General features: G+C 29.7%; 1 protein-coding gene across 1 annotated transcript; it reads left to right on the top strand.

Moving 5' to 3' along the window:
- The first annotated feature begins 14,475 nt into the window (after window positions 1–14,475).
- On the top strand, window positions 14,476–17,181 carry LOC111032060 (60S ribosomal protein L5). Its single transcript, XM_022312244.1, has 6 exons — window positions 14,476–14,619; window positions 14,812–14,997; window positions 15,064–15,198; window positions 15,265–15,467; window positions 15,533–15,710; window positions 16,929–17,181. The coding sequence occupies exons 1-6, from the start codon at window positions 14,617–14,619 to the stop codon at window positions 17,124–17,126; spliced, it is 903 nt and encodes a 300-aa protein (XP_022167936.1). The 5' UTR covers window positions 14,476–14,616; the 3' UTR covers window positions 17,127–17,181.
- The last annotated feature ends 444 nt before the right edge of the window (window positions 17,182–17,625 follow it).

Here is a 17,625-nt window from a genome sequence, read left to right as displayed (position 1 = left end):
ATTTTATAGACTTCATATAATTTAATACAATGTCCCTTATTAATTCAATGACTAGGTACACTCAACACTAGGTACCTAGGAGAGTGACTTAACGGTTTTTTTTCTGTTTAGTAAGTTTCGCTCTAAAGTTATAGATGTTTTTAATTAAAAATAACTTTATATAGGTGCTGCTGAAATATTGGCTATTCTCGACGTCAAACAACATTCTGAAACGCACTCTCAAAACGGCAAATTAATTTTAAACATTAACGTGGATTTTATGTACATATACTTCATTCTTGTTTATCACCACACACGCCGTGTTTACAAAAACTCCATTTCAGTATATCTACAGACACAGATATATATACATTTACATATATATATATATATATATAAGGTATAAAGAAATACTGTTATAAGACCATTCAAACAAATACTAAGCTCTGACCAACACTCCGGAAAGGGCCTATTTCAATCAATACACAAGTACACAACAGTACCTAACCAAGCCTCCTACGTAGTACGTACACGGTATTCCACACATGTTTCCAACAGTGTTTGTCATCAGTCATCATCATTAAATACCCGCATTCATCCTAACTCAAACAGAAACTACTGATTTAAGTTTTGAAAATAATACTCACATTAATTAACTTAACCAAAAAAATATTATGAATTATAACAGCTGTAATAACATTGTACTTTTATAATATATGCAAGTGTCAAGTAATAAAATAATATGGATAAGTGGTGATCATTTTCCAAATGCATAATTCAAAACTCTTAATAGTTAAATAAATGTTATTGCATTCGAGTGTAAATAGTAAATACTCTATACATTAGATTTTAGTGTGTACTGTACGTATACCTAATATAAATTATGTGATATGTACCTTGAGTGATATTTTTAGGGCTATAATGGTCCAAAATCCAAATGTAAATTTATTGATACAATTTTATCATTTTTCAACATATATTATAATCTTTCTAATAATACAACAGTAACGAATTTTTTGAGGTGGAGACGGGAAAATTCCAATTCAACTGCGCCTGCAAGAACGTAAACGACTCAATTGTATGTGTCGTACTCGCTTTTCTGTAAAAAATGTATAAAATCCGTTTGATACCAAAAAAATATTTTAGTATTCCAAATAGCTCGGAAGACTTTTGCTCAAAGGCTAGTAATATGTACAATATATATTTAGGTCACGAGTAACGATAAAACGCCTGTACACGCATGGGGGCGCTATTCGTTATAAGTTATAATATATTGACTTTATCGAGAACGATTTTCGAGTATCGATCTATAAATTATATATAGTTTTCATCGTAATAAATCATAAAGTTTTCTTCTAAGGTGATCAGCAAGGTGGTTAAAGTTTCAAGGTTATCTTACTGACTTCATAGTTTAAATTCTACACACGAAGTTATCTGTTTCATTGGCGTGCGTGCGGGAACCTATTGTCCGTGGCATGAGGGTAATTAATAAAGGGGCCGGATGTCGATGACCTACAAAAGCCAATACCTATAACTTCCTTAAAAAATGTATTTACTAAACAAACTAGATTTCTTTAAAATCATGACAAGATAGGACATAAACATAATATGAACTTAAAAAATTCTTTGAAAAAAAAACACTAGTAACTTTTATGATTAAGCACTAAAAATGTTAAATAAATATTTGATTTATTAAGAAATTTTGTTTGTTATGCAATTGTCAATTCAAACATTCTGACACAAAATTAATAACGTATTGGTTTCAAATTAGTTTCTTTTTAATTTTATAATTCACTTAGTTTCAGGCTTGGTGTTCCAAAATATCTGTAATATTTTAATCGATTTCAAATTTCAGAAAGCGAGCATGAGCTGCAGTATAATATATTTTCTAAAAGGTATATTTTTTTTTCATTTTAAAATGGATGTTCCTAAAATATTCTTAAAATAATCATACCAGGTTATTGTTTTTTAAAGAAAACATTGACAAGCAAACAAGCAGAAATTAAATTTTTTTTTTAATCGATAGTAAACTTAAAGCGTATTTTTACTATTAACATAGTGTAGTCAAAACACATAATATAATAGAGTATACTGAGTGCGTACGCAAACACCACTGAAACCAATCGTTTCATGTCGTGTTTTCGAGAGACGGTATATTTACAATAATGTTATTATTACACATTTACTCGTCATTATAAAATACGACCAGTGAATATATTAAATGAAATAATGTATTATCTGGAAGAATTAAAAACATCTGCATGAGTCACTGATATGACCTGCAATTATACAATGTGGGGCTGAAACTTGACCACTTAAAAAATTGGTCAAACATTAATTTGGAATGAATTACTTTCAGAAGAGTTTATAACTCAGCCCAAGATAATATAACGGGAGAGAAAAAATGAAGGAAGAATATAGTGATAAGCACATATTGAAAGTTATCAGAAGAGAAAGATTCTGGTAGGCTAGCAATAATTGGAGCAACCAAAATCCGCTGTTGCGTGCAGTGGCAGAACACGTTTAGTCAGTCCTCAAGGCCCAATAAACTCAAAAAGAAGAAGAAATATAAGAATATATTAACTATTTTATTATTGTGTAAAGTGGTCGTAATTTTACACGAAAACAGTACCTATACCAAGTACCAACATTGACGACGGATATTGGGATAGGTACGAAGCAATATTATATTACGAGTATGTCAGACTTTTATGGCTACATAAACAAATTTCAAAAGGCACCTCAACGCATTTATCAAATTTTAATATATTGAGATGTAAAGGACTCTTAAATAGTAAATAATATGCGCGTTTATCGATCAACGTCCACGGACCAAGGTACCTATCTATGTGCATAATACTATGACAGAATCACAACGAGAAAACATGGGTAACCACTAACCGTTTAATCCCTCACAAGATCGAGACACATAATGTCGTCGGGGTACACTCACATATATTATGTTTGTAGTTTTGCACTGTGCTCGGATGATTTTTGGAAACCGATAGCAAAGTCTATGGGCCATAAACGGTGCTGATACGCCCTCGCTTTGCCGCAAAATTAACTTACTATCGTACTTTATCTGTCGCAGTAGTTGTATAATATATTTATACACACACCGTTTGTACCATTGCCCACGCGTGCAGGGCGAACTTCATTTCACCAGTATCTTATGGTTCGTTTTCGGCCCGGACGAACTGCAAGGAGCGGAGAAAAAAAGATTGCGTTTCTTCCGAAGCGAATCCTTTTCGCGTTATCCTGAATTCGAAACTCCAATAAATAATATTTTGGATATACGCATTACGCACAGCAACAACATCCTGGCGGATGTGTATTTGTTCTCGCCGACATGTCTAGAACATTATTCTTAATGAATTTCTATGATTATATAAATTCGTAGTAACATTAAAAGCTGGCATTAAAAAGGCATGCATATGTGTGTACCTATGTGCAAAAACATGTTGGAGGAAAAATTTCACTTTTTACAATATTGTGACTTAATCGTTATTTAAGTAATGATACAGATAAAAAATTGTACAAAATATAATTTTTGTTTTCTTAAAAAACACTGTTTTACAATAAGATCATAAAATATTTAAAAAAAAAATTTTTTTTTAAGTCAAAACTTTTCTTAATTAAATTAAATGAAATGTTATGATAATGTTAGCCGTGTAAACACTATTAAATGGATCGTCTTGTTCATGGTATGACTCTGTGGGTGGTATACAACAGTCTGAAACATTTCCGTAATGAAAACTCGGCCTGCGGGTTATTCTATTAATAATCAGTTATATGACTGATGTGCAGAGATATACCTAAACCTATTACATAAGTTTATAACTAAAAATATTTAAATTTAACGAACGCTATACAAACAATAAAATATCTAATAATGTAAGAGTATGAAATTACTATATAGATATATTTAAAATACTAATTTACCTATGATTCTAAAAATCATAATTTAAACAGTTATTCTTAGATTATATATCTTAGATAACGACTGCACAAATTACTCATTCCTCATTTATCCGAATAAGATAAAAGGAAAAATATAACTATCTAGATCCTAATATTTCTAAATAAAACAACACAGAAAACTGCAATATAGAAAACTGCAATATTAGTTGCAGGTCGCCAATTTTTAGTGTACACATAGAGCACAGAACGAAAATGTAAAATATGTGCATGTACTGCCATGAATTTAAAAACTTGAAGCTTAAATGAATACGAGTTCAAATTGACCAAAACGTTTTTATAACTTCACCACCACTCCCGGCCATCGCACAATAAACTGTTGGGTAATATACAGAAAAAGTGTGCAGAACGAATTTTTCAGTCTGAATGGGGACGAACAAAAATCAACGAATAACGAATACACAATATATTATATAGCTGTACAGTGTTTGAATAATATTACGTATAACAGTTAAAAACAAGACGTATCGTTTTGGATAATTTGTTTATATAGCCGTGGTCTTTGTCGCGCATCGTGTCATGTAATGATTATTATGCATGCATCTGTGTTTGGCTAAAAAGTAATCCGCTATTACATCGGCTCCAGCATAATTGCGAGCGGAACTTCTATCTCGTTTGAACATTTCACTCTCTCCCTCTCTCTCTCTCTCTCTCGACACTGAATAATACGCGAACGGATAATATTGTTATCCTTCAGGCGGTCCCCTGCGACGGTATTGCGGTAAGAACTTCAGGATTGTACGTAATATACGACCAGGATAGTGGTTGCATAGGCAAACTCCCGTCGTGGGACCACTTGGTGTATATTGGTATACGAGTTGGTTTCCAATTGCCGAATGGGTAACCAGGTAGTCTATAGGTAACGTACGAATTGTGTCCGACAAACTTTCATTTTAATAATAAAACCATGCTACAATTAACTCTTATCAACCATGGATGAAAAATTATTGTATATTAAACCGACAACAGTCTCACACGTTTGCATTGCTAATCTATCCCTACATACTGCATGTTGGAGTCTGGAGATACAAGCAATAAGCTACAAACATATTTGGCAATAGTATAGGTAATAATAATTATATAAATAGATATAAAATAATAGTCCAAATAACCAAATATCAAATAAGACAATATTAATTGAAATAAGAATAATAGAAAAAAGAAATAATGTCATATATAAAATATAAATACAGCACATAGTTTTTAATTTTTTTTTTTATTCATTTTCGTTGTCTTCGATACGTATACTTTATTACAAGACATATCCATTACTGTTGTAGCCCTATTATTATTTATAAATTTCGTATCGACACTAGAAAACGTACGTTGCTCAACGAGGTATGACTTTTCGTACTCGGTTAATATCCGTATGCTTGTGATTTATTAAAATAACTCTCAACAGTCCTATTACTAAAACCATAGTTCAGTTGTCACCAAATTTAAAATCGCAATAATTAAAGTCCGACTAGTATTAGTATTTTTATTATATCCGACTAGTTGGACTAGTCATTTTCAAAACATTTTGGGCAAGACGTCCAAGCGAAGACCGATACACAATTGATGTGCAGTGGTAAAAATATATAGTTGTCGAAACGAAGGAAAATTTGGATGCACTGATTTATCGGAAAAATGAACAACTGTTTGGGTTTCCCAACTATTATATATTGATTCTTCTGATTATCCACCGTGTCTGTGTCCATATTATATAATATGTAATATTAAATTTCTCACTGGAAAGGTTTAAAGCAACTGCAAGCTGATGTACCTAAATTGCCTATACAACGCGCCGTCAAAAATATATACATTTAGTACTTTAGTAGTAATAATATACTATATTGTCATACAATTATAATATTAACTTGATAGTAATAATCAGGGCTGTGAATTTAATGCATTTGCATGTTTTTTTTACTACACATTATAAAAAAATTTGTTTTGACTTATTTGTAGTTCAAATACCAAATTTTACTTTGCATATTTTTGCATATTTCATGGGTTAGGGCATATAAATACATGTTTTAATAATTTTTTTGTTTAAATGCTTTTTTTTCGTAATATTTACATTTTTTCGGTCAATCTTATAGTATAAACTATAATTTTTATAGTTTTATCGAATTATTCTATTTTTACAAACAGTACTCAACAAAAACAAAGGGTTTCAAATTATGTGTAATATTTCAAAAATATTAACTGGCGAAAAAAATTACGTAGATTTAGATATACCAGAAGATTTAACCAGTAGCGACATGATGTATTTCAAATTTGCCCCAATAACTTTGTCAGACGTAGAACACTAATTTTCTTTATATAAAACTTTGTTGGCACCAAACAGGAGGTCTTTCTAGCAGAAAACCTGAAAAATCATTGGCTGTTCAATGCAATAACTACTTTAAAGGTAAAATATATAATTGTAATTATATTTAATTATATTACTTATATAATTTATATTTCTTTTATAGATCTTGTATACGACGAAGACCAAGACTAGTTAAGATCAATAACTCATATACTTATCTTATGAAGAAAAAATACTAATATTTAAACTAAAATTAATAAAAAAATTATACTATTGAAAAAAATAAAAATAAAAGTTTAATTTTTGTAGTTTTTTTTTTGCATATTTTAAGAATTTTTTAGAGCATATTTTGTCAGATTTGAGTGCATACATGCATGCATATTTAATAGTTTTTAAATGCATTAAATTCACAGCCCTGGTAATAATACAGAACAAAGCTGAGCTAGGTGTATTGGTCTTATTTATTTTGTTGTAATTGAGACTTTTTTAAACTACATATATTATTAACTATATACCTGGATACAACAAGATTTTAAAAATATGTTTTCTTATTTTAAACTATTAATCTACGATCAAAAAAAAAAACAATTTAAGTACATAAACAAAAGTAATATAAATAAATTATAATATATCCTTAGAAATAAAGGCCACTGAACACTCTGACAAATGTAATTAACCAACTTACGTAATAACTTTTGTTTTTATCATAATTTAGTCACCTATGTAAAATAATAGTACTAAAATATATAATTAACAGTACTCGTTTGTTTATAAAATATTGATAAGAATAAAAGTTATTACGGTTAGTTAATTATATTTGTCAGTTATTTCTGTCGTACTCTGTATATTATAATTATAACACTATCGTAATATTATATTGAATTTTTAATTGTTGCACTCGAGTACGCAGCAAACGAACTATACCATAATAAATGTGGGAGATAACCGCAGTCATACTATATATCGTGTACACACGCAGCCAACTATACATTTTTGACACTTTTTGAATCAAGTTAAATAAGTGGTCTGCCCGTGACAGTTTTCCGCCATTGTATTGTTAAACCGTACGTATATATTATACAATATATCTAAATATTTATTCATATACATATTTACTTTATACATAACCTATCCTATATATTTAATATATATATATTATGGATGTTTGTGTGTGTTCGCCTTACGATGGCGTTTAAACTTAGATTATATTATATGGTCTACTGAAAACGTCAAAAGTATACCAAACTGAGATTAATACGTCTCCCGTTGAACCAAAGTTTTCTCTATTGGCCAAAGATTTTTTGTTTGTGTGTGTGTGAGAGAGAAAAAGAAGTCTTAAACTAATTTTAATTTAATTTAATTCAAAATTCGTGCCATGAATCTATTAGGACTTCAAGTAAAATGTATTCTGAATAAACCTTTTTTTTAATTTAAAAAATAACAATCAACCTACAAATTATAACCTATAATATTACATTCATATTAAAACACCATAGGTATGTAGTTTTAGGTTTCCAGGCATAAGTTTAGAGCACCAAATATCCCCGTCCACCCTAGCATATCCAAGTCACCAAGTTGTTTTTTAAATTGTACCTATATAAAATTATTGTTTATTAAATACTTACTAAAATCGTTTAGAAACCGGAAATTTCGCAAATTAAGCTTTCCTAACTTTTATATTAATTTTTTTTTTTTTAATGTTAAAATGCTTTGACTCTTTTATGGATTTAACTCTGTGGCCACAACCTAGGTATTAGGTGTTTTACATAAGTCGAGGTCTTCCATTAATTGTTACACTTTGTCAGTATGTGCGTTTGACCATTAAGGTTACTTCACAGATTTCGCATATTGGAGATTATTTTTCATTAGAAATAATTTTCTCAACAATACAATTTCAAAAAGTTTAAAACTATACGCACAATTTAGATTAAACTAAAATTTTGATTATTTTCAATATTTTTAATTCACTTGAAGATTACAACTACTGTACACTGCATGGGTACCTAATTAACATTCACAACAAATAAATATGATTACACAATAAAAAAATTAATATTTTAGAAAATCTTTTAAATTTAATTTTCAACCAATACTAAAAAGAATGAGAAAGCTACAGAAATTGTAGGGTATGAACTTACTTCACTATTTTTGGTTCTCGTTAGATTTTTATGATTATTATATATTATGCATTTAAAAATTCTAGGCTCACATTTTGTTGAACTGTTAGATTATGGTATAAATGTAATAAAAAAAATGAGTAGAAACAATATTCTTTAAATAAATAAAATTATATTATCATTCAACAAAGAAAATCAATAAAGTCGTCTGTTTTGTACATTGTATTAAATATAATAATATTATATTATAATTAATGTACGAGAACACTTTTGTTCTTAAAATAACATAATTATCATTAATTGTTTCTCCATTTTCATTCGATTATTAACTCTGTAATGGAAATTTAAGATCAAAATGAAATAAGCCTGTAAAACGAAAGTAAATGAACGTAGTGAAGAATTCATTCAGTATACAAAACAAGTATGTTTAAAACTGTAAATATGTCAATTATTGGGAATTATAAAATTTAATTGCCATTTCATATAATATTGACTATACAATTTACGAGTTCTTTACTCGTGCAGTCGTGACGTGCATTAATGATTAAACAAATATAAATCCAAAATTGGAATTTAACTATCCCTTATAGGCTGCTATAGCATAAAATTACAATAAATGTGTATACATTAGCGAATTTATTTGTTTCAGAGTTAGGATAGTAGTAATAATTATCAAAATTGTATCTTAAGTTCTTACAATGCTATTAAAACGTGCCTACACAATGCTAATTGTTTAACGACTATGATAATTGACTATTGTTTAACAAAAAATATATACTTTTTACTTAATATTCAAAGTTTGTTTTTCACAAACATTTATGCATATGAGCATAAGTGTTTTTGATACTTTTAAATTTATAAATAAGTACAATGTATAAGGAATCTCGCACCAATTATTCAAGGCTTTTGAATAAGCACAAACATTTTTATCAACATAAAAAAAACTCGAAAACTTCTAAAATTTAAAATCCCTATAAAAAGCTTATAACCAGTCTAAATATTTTAAAATATTATTGTAAATATAAAATCATAATATTTAAGTAATGATTAAATATTTTAATTTTCTTTCTGTAATATTTTTTGGATAATAATAAACTTATGAAAATCTTTTAAGAATTTATCGTAATTATAAATATTATCCAATATCGTGAACTTCTGCAAACGCTCATATGAAACGTGATTGTCTTTACTTTTAAATTTTATTTTCAATTCCAGAAAGAAATACTTTTTACGAATCTTGTATTCAAATTGTATGTCTTACGTGTTAAATATATATATGAGGTATAACAATGAAAATTGTATCAAAGTTCAAACGAAAAAAACGTTAAAAAAATACGCCTTTCTTATGTCTTTGTTCAACATCTAAATGGATAAAAAAAACTAAGTTACTTAATACCTTGAAACTGCGATTAACTTATAAATTATATTAATATTTTAGATCATTATATTACCAGTGAACCTCAATGTTCATTGCTATTTTTAAGCGGAAAAACACTAACAGAACACGTTAATTCAAAAACGTTCGAAGTCATGGAAACCCAATTATTTAAATTGTACCAATAATATATAATATGGGTTCCAATCTCCGGCTTACACTATAACATACTTATTTTTATACTTCATTTAATTTTTACTTTACAATACACGTTAGTTGGAGCCAATGTTCCTCTCACCATTTTTTTTATAATAAACCTTTTATTAAGTTAATTAATATTTGATTCGTTTGCCAGCGATCAAGACATCAGTGACATCTAGCTGAATAATCATTCATTGATGAAATGAATAGTTATTAATTTATTAGGTTTAAAAATCATAATAATTTACAATATCCGGCTTCCATTACAACATACTTTTATAGTTAATTTAATTTGTTCTGTTGCTTAAAAGGATTTTGTTTGTAAACATTTTAGGAGAGTTGTTATGTACCACATTTTTATAAAAATTGATATTTTGAAAATAATAAAATTTCGTATCGCGATTTCTAAAAATAACTGAATTAGTGTCTATTATAAGGTTAGGTACCTATACATTAAAATACAAACGCATTTCACAATAAAAATATGAAATAACCTATGGAGATATTTTGGGTGGGTTTGTGTAGCTGTTGAACAAGTACTTTTGTTACGCAGTAACCCAGTACTTTCTATCAAAAGAACCAATTTAAAGGGTGGTTGGGGGCAAAGAATAGTGAGAGAATAAAGAAAGAAGAAGTTCTTACGGTTAATCTTCAAACGTTCTGCAAACTGCAGTAAATAAACTGAACGCTAACAACTTATATCTACACCGTATAGCGGCCCTCCTCATACCTAGTTGCTATATTGGTCTTTTGTGAACGAGCTCTAGTTTGAGGTTTAATGATTTATTGCTGTTTCTAATAAAAGGTAAAACTTACTGCGTTTCGCTGTACACAATTTTATTGCGTATTATACCGATGCACGAAGAAACATTGAAATGTAATACAACACTATGCCTACCCACAGTGAAAATCTTATATAATTGTTAATTATATAATATATATAATATATATAACATATAATATATATAATTATATACTATATTGATTATGTACCTGATAATATCAGGCTAATATACAGATTACAGAACCCACCGATATGGTAAATGTTGATTTTTCACATTTCGGGATTTTTTTTTTTATGCTACCTATACGCATATATGCTTTAATACTCTAGTGTATAATATAAACCCTGTATTATTGTATAAAAAACAGAGCTGCTGTTGAACTGAATGTGTTGTTTCGTAAAATTGAACTATGTGTTGCAGAAATATTTGTTTTTAAGGACCCTCCAAAAATTTAAAAATTTAAAATCGATATATACGCTACTTTACAACCACGTGGTTTGTATAACAAAGCTAAATAAATCAAGAAATCAAAGACAATCGCAATAGTAGTAAATATAAAGCTAAGATCAATCCTAAATCATAATTCCAAGTCTTATCTTGAAAATCGAACCTTCTCAGTTAGAGTGAACAACAGCTACTCGGTTAGCTTTCCTATTTTAGCTGGCGTCCCCCAAGGAAGCGACATAGCGCCTTTCCTTTACACCATATTTGCACATGACACTCCGAAAACTTTACATACATCATTAGGCACATACTCCGACGATACAATAATCATGGCCTTAAACGACAACCATCAAACTGTGACTGATAGGTTACAAAATGATCTAAACATGATCCAGATATGGTCAAAAAAATGGAAAATAAAAATAAATGACTCCAAATCCTCCTTTATTACCTTTTCATTAAGACCTGGAGACTGTCCTCCAGTTTTATTCAATAATAACATGATTCCAACAACCCCTGTAGTCAATTATCTGGGTCTAACGTTTGATAAACGACTCACCTGGGCTCAACACCTCAAAAACAAAAGGAAATCTGTAAACTCTAGACTTCATTTGCTCCGTCCACTTCTCCGCTCCAAACTAAACATCAGCAATAAATTGTTAATCTACAAAGCTATTTTAAGACCAGTTTGGGCATACAGCATCCAGATATGGGGCTCCGCGAAACCCTCAAACCTGCGAACTATACAAGCCTTCCAATCAATGTCTCCGTCAAATCGTTTCTGCCCCTTGGTATATAAAAAACGCCAATCTTCCCAAAGACTTAAACGTTCCTACACTTTTTCAGCTAACCAAATCCCACTTCCTCTCATTCCATTCTAAACTAAATCACCATACTAATCCATTAATTAAACGCCTGTCTTCTTGTACAATTCCCGATAATCCTAGAAGAAGATTGAAATGATCTTGGCCTAGAGATTTCCTTGCTTGATCTGTCGGGTGGTACTACTGAGTACCTTCCCTCTCTGTTATATCAACGCTATTTTCCATCAAAAAATTACTTATTGTATAAAATGTTTGTGTAGATTGTAATTATTCTTTTAATAAAAAAAAAAAAAATCATAATTCAAATCATATCCTATATGTGCAGTGTAATATAGAAAATGCAGAACAAATAAATGCTAACCAATATTATCTGAAGATTAGATTATAGTTGCTTATTGAATATTCAGATCAACAATTATTGTATAAATGTTAAAAATGTACTTCTTAAAAAAATTGAATCTGATGGTGTGTATAAAGCCACCTAAGAAATAGTTCCTCTGAATGCGACACGTAGCCATAAACAATAAACATTAATGAAATACGAATAAGAATTTTAATGACACATACTTATATACATTTATTATTTATAGATACCTACTTTTGATTTATAATTTCTTTCAAATATTAATTTTAAATAGAGACATCATTAAAATTGATATCATATTCCGCCGTTTTATAATACTGTCCCAGTGTCCCACGTAATACGATACCATATTATAATTATATAAATATTTTAGTCTAGTACCACACTACCACCAGTGCACCATGCAAGAGGGTTATTGTCTCACAAACCACAGCCACCATTAAAAATATATATCTTTAATTGTGCTCACAGCTAAAATGTGGTAGCAGTGTACAGGATTGGGGTTATCAGATAGTACACTAGAATTGAGAAAATATCAGGTATTTAAGTATTTGATACTTTGATAGGTATATTATACAAGTATAAAATATACCATATAATTAAAGATTATTTATTTTAGATCACCTGCCCCAAAAAAGTAGGTAGGAAATAACTTACGTAAATATTGACTGCCGACTGGTTAAACTTGTAAGAAATACCTCTGGTGCACCGAAGTCGTGATAACGCTACCTACTCCGCATCATGTTCGGAGCTTCCATAGAGTAATATTATTCTATGGGAACTTCAAACTGGAATTAACCTGAAAACACAAAATAATATTGATTATACCAAATACTATAGTATTTGATTAAACTATTATAGATATTTTAATATAATAAATCATAAAATTATTAAGTTTTTATAAAGTCTTAGCAATCGACCGCTTGACAGCAATTTCAGCTTTTGTGCTAATTTCCAACTTTCTAAGGCCGGGTAAGGTAGTGTATCCCGGTTAGGTTAAGTTAGTCCCTTTTTAAGATTAGAATATTTTTTTAAATTTTTAGAAATTTTATGGTCACATAGAATTTGATAAAAATTATTTTGTGATGAAATGGGCAGTATGAATAATATTATAGAAAAATCAGTTGATGAACATTTCAAAATTATTGTGTACCTACTTGGATATCTTAGATTAATTATGGTACATTTACTTATTAATTATTAATAAAACCAGCAAGCCGTGAAAAATTGTGTACAACCATACTACTTGTAAAGCGAGTCTGAACCTCATGTCTTAGTAGTATAACATTTGCTATGATACGAAGGAGATAGGTAAATTGAACTTTTATCATTAACTTATGAACACAATTAATTAAACAGTAATTTAAATTACAATATAATATAAAGATATGCAGCAAGCCGGCAACTTGCAAGTATATAGGTATATTATCAGATAAATTATATGCATAAATATATGTAGGTTACCTGACTGTATAAATACATATACCTAATGAAACCCAAAATATTAAAATGTAATATAATAATTCATGTGTTTTATTCAGTCAGGAATGTATGATGTAGGTACCTACATATAGGTGATCATTTGCTATGATTTATGTAATAGTAGGTATTAATATATTTACACCTATTTAGTATTTATAAAATAATTATTATTATTACTAAAAGAATATAATATGCAGGTACAATATATTTGTACATGAGTGCATACCGCATGATTGAAGATTATAATATTTTAATAATAATATAATATTCAAATAATAATAAAATTAATAATATTATTTTATTTTGAAAACAGTTTGTGTCACGTCTGTAGTCATAGACAAGAATGAAACCGGCCGTGGTACGTGTTGACTGTTGACGAATTCCTACTTTCTAGATTATATTATTTATATTCAAATTTCATACTATTGAATTCACACAGTGGGTAATAAGAAATCTTAATCTTATTAGTCTGTGTCCTGTGATTGAATTATTCTGATGATTTATGATAATAGAATCGTTCAAATTCAAAAAGTGATACTAAAGTTAATCATGGAGTAAAAACAGTGAACCATGTTCATGTCAGTGTTCACGGCACGTGTAATGTATACAGTATTGTCTTCCATGATAATGTACCGCAATTTTTAGGTTACGTTATCTCCTTCCGAAGTTGTTGTCTCTTTTGAGTTTTCTTACTTCTCTTTAGAAATCATTACTTTTGCACGGCGTATCCTTTAGGTTTACGTCGTTCGTTTGTGATTTTTCGTATTAATAATGGTAAGTAATCGAAATTATTCATACATAAGTATACTTGTTTCGATTTATTTAAGTTTTGCGTTTAATACTTTCGTGGATTCGACTGGATAAAATTGCTAACCACTAAAGTCACTTAGATGCTGTCCGTCCACTCTGACATTTTATAATCGACCAAAGCATTATGTATATTAATAATATCGTTCAAACTTTCAGGGTTTCGTTAAAGTTGTTAAGAACAAACAGTACTTTAAACGTTATCAAGTCAAATTCAAGAGGCGTCGTGAAGGTAAGACTGACTACTATGCACGCAAACGTTTGATCGTCCAGGACAAGAACAAATATGATACACCCAAATACCGCTTGATCGTTCGTTTCTCTAACCGAGACATCACATGCCAGGTTCGTTTTTAAATTTGTTTTCAATGATTATAACATTTTTTCAATACATTCTCTCTGAACACTTAGGTTGCACACTCCCGCATTGAAGGAGACAAAATCGTATGCGCTGCCTACAGCCACGAATTGCCTAAATATGGTATTAAAGTAGGTTTAACCAACTATGCTGCTGCTTACTGTACTGGACTCTTAGTCGCCCGCAGGGTAAGTTATTCAAGATCATTTTTGTGTTTATTATGTCTTGTCTTAAATCTATTCTCCTATATTTAGTTATTGAAAAAACTTGGTTTGGACCGTTTGTACGAAGGATTGAAAGAAGCTAATGGTGAAGAATACTACGTTGAACCTGCTGATGAAGGTCCAAATGCTTTCCGCTGCAATCTAGATGTTGGTTTGATGAAGACCAGCACAGGTGCTAGAGTTTTTGGAGCAATGAAAGGAGCCGTCGATGGAGGTTTCAACATTCCTCACAGGTGGGTTAAAAAAAATTTAAGATTTTAGCTACCCTATTTTTAAATCTGATTTTCCTGATCTATAGCGTGAAACGATTCCCTGGCTACGATGCTGAAGCCAAAGAATACAGTGCTGAGACTCATCGTAAACACATTTTGGGTTTGCACGTAGCTGAATACATGCGAAAATTAGAAGAAGAGGATGAAGATGCTTACAATCGTCAGTTCTCTCAGTACATAAAATTAGGAATCGTCGCTGATGATGTAAGTAACTTTATTAAGTGTTCTTTAGAATAAGATGAATAAGTACATAACAATGGTATCTTGGACAAATAAAAAAAAATTTAACATTGCACCAAGAGTTAAACATTTGCATGATACTGAGAATTTTAATGTTGATTTCCAATTTGTGTTTAGAATTAAGTATTAAATATTTTTATAATAATATTATTCAAAATTATAAATCAACTTATAGGTAATTATTGTATCTTTATACTCTTAAGAATGTGTTACCTGACATTAAACATTTGCAAAATTGCACATGGGACTATTAAATGTTTTAAAGGTATCGCAACCGCTAGCTAGGTTAACCATCTAATAGAACGTTTACATTCAAAATAGATGATATTAATACAATAATATTCATGGATAGACCGCAGAATATTTTACTACTGCATTATGTTGTATTTTTTTTTTTTTTGAAAATTTCTGTTCAATACAGAGTTTAACCTTGCACCAACCTCGGAGCCCACCGATTTTTTTGTGAGATTAAGAGGTTTTACTGTATGTTACTTTTAAGTTAATCTATACTGTGTTCATAATAATAAAAGTTGTAGAGCTGCTGTCAGGTGCGCTCCTCACACTAATGCAAACAATGCCACCATGTGCACAAGTTGGTTGACCAGTACCTTTCATATTCTTAATGTATGTAGTTTTTTAATACAATTTCAAATCACGTTATTTGTTATTGCTCTTGTAAAGTTGTATTAAATTAATAATATGGTTAATAGGCCTGAACTTAAAAGTGATGTTGCTAAATCACTGAATAATTATAAATATGCAACTTTTAAGATTATTAACAATTATTTTCTATTAGGGTACCTCTAAGTATAAAATGTATCAATTTTCAAAGATCATTTAAAGTAAAATATATATTAACCATACTTGTCTGCAGGGGGAAGAGAGATTAATAATAGTCAAAAGCCATTAATACACTGTACAATCACAAATATATATTTTATATTGTAGATATAGGTGTTCTTAACTTATCATCTTTTTTCCCCCTGCCCCTCATGTTCTATATAAAATTTTGTAGTAGTTCGTTTGACATGTCAAAAACCCACTAATATTGACAACCCGCTTGGTGTTGCACAATAAAAAAATTAATAATATTGGGTTTTTATAAAGTATTTTTGTTTTATGTTGCCTGAAAGAAAAATAACTACATAGTTCTTTTAATTCACACATTTTACTATTTTCTAGTTGGAAAATATGTACAAGAAGGCTCATGAAAATATCAGAAGTGACCCGAAACGAGATAGGAAGCCGAAGAAGGAAGTTTCAAAGGAACCTAAACGCTGGAACGCTAAGAAATTAACCAATGCTGAGCGCAAACAACGTGTTGTTGATGCCAAAGCTTCGTATCTTAAAGAGCTACAAGGCGAAGAGATGGAATCCTAAACCGTTTTATGTGCTGAGTGTGTTATTTCAATAAAACATATAAAACTTACCAAAAGTTTTTTTTTCTAATATTCTGCATTTTCCTCATCTTAGTAATCTAAATTAGTCTGTGTCTTAAAATATGAAAAGGAGGTTTTGGAACTAACAGTTTACCTAATCCAAAGAATATCAAGCCTAAAAATGAAATGCTAAATTAAAATAACATAAGAATTATAATGTGTGATATAAGGTTAAATCTGAGTAAATGGTCTAACGTGTATAATTTATTTAATAATAGGTTATCCCAAATTGAATAAAAATTAATAATTTCAATTGCAATTCATCAAATGAAGTTTGCCTTTAAATTTTAATATTACTTCTTGTACTTGCAACTTGGAACCTGTTGAAATGTGAAATAGATACTTATTGAATGAACATGCTACACCGAGGGGCTGGTCATGTTTGTGAGGGTGACAAGGTTTATGTCTAGTGGTAGGAAAATAAAATAGGAAAAGTACAA

Source organism: Myzus persicae, unplaced genomic scaffold, assembly GCF_001856785.1.
Source record: "Myzus persicae strain clone G006 unplaced genomic scaffold, MPER_G0061.0, whole genome shotgun sequence".
Classification (NCBI taxonomy): Eukaryota; Metazoa; Arthropoda; class Insecta; order Hemiptera; family Aphididae; genus Myzus; species Myzus persicae.
This window is presented reverse-complemented; position numbering and strand designations above follow the sequence as displayed.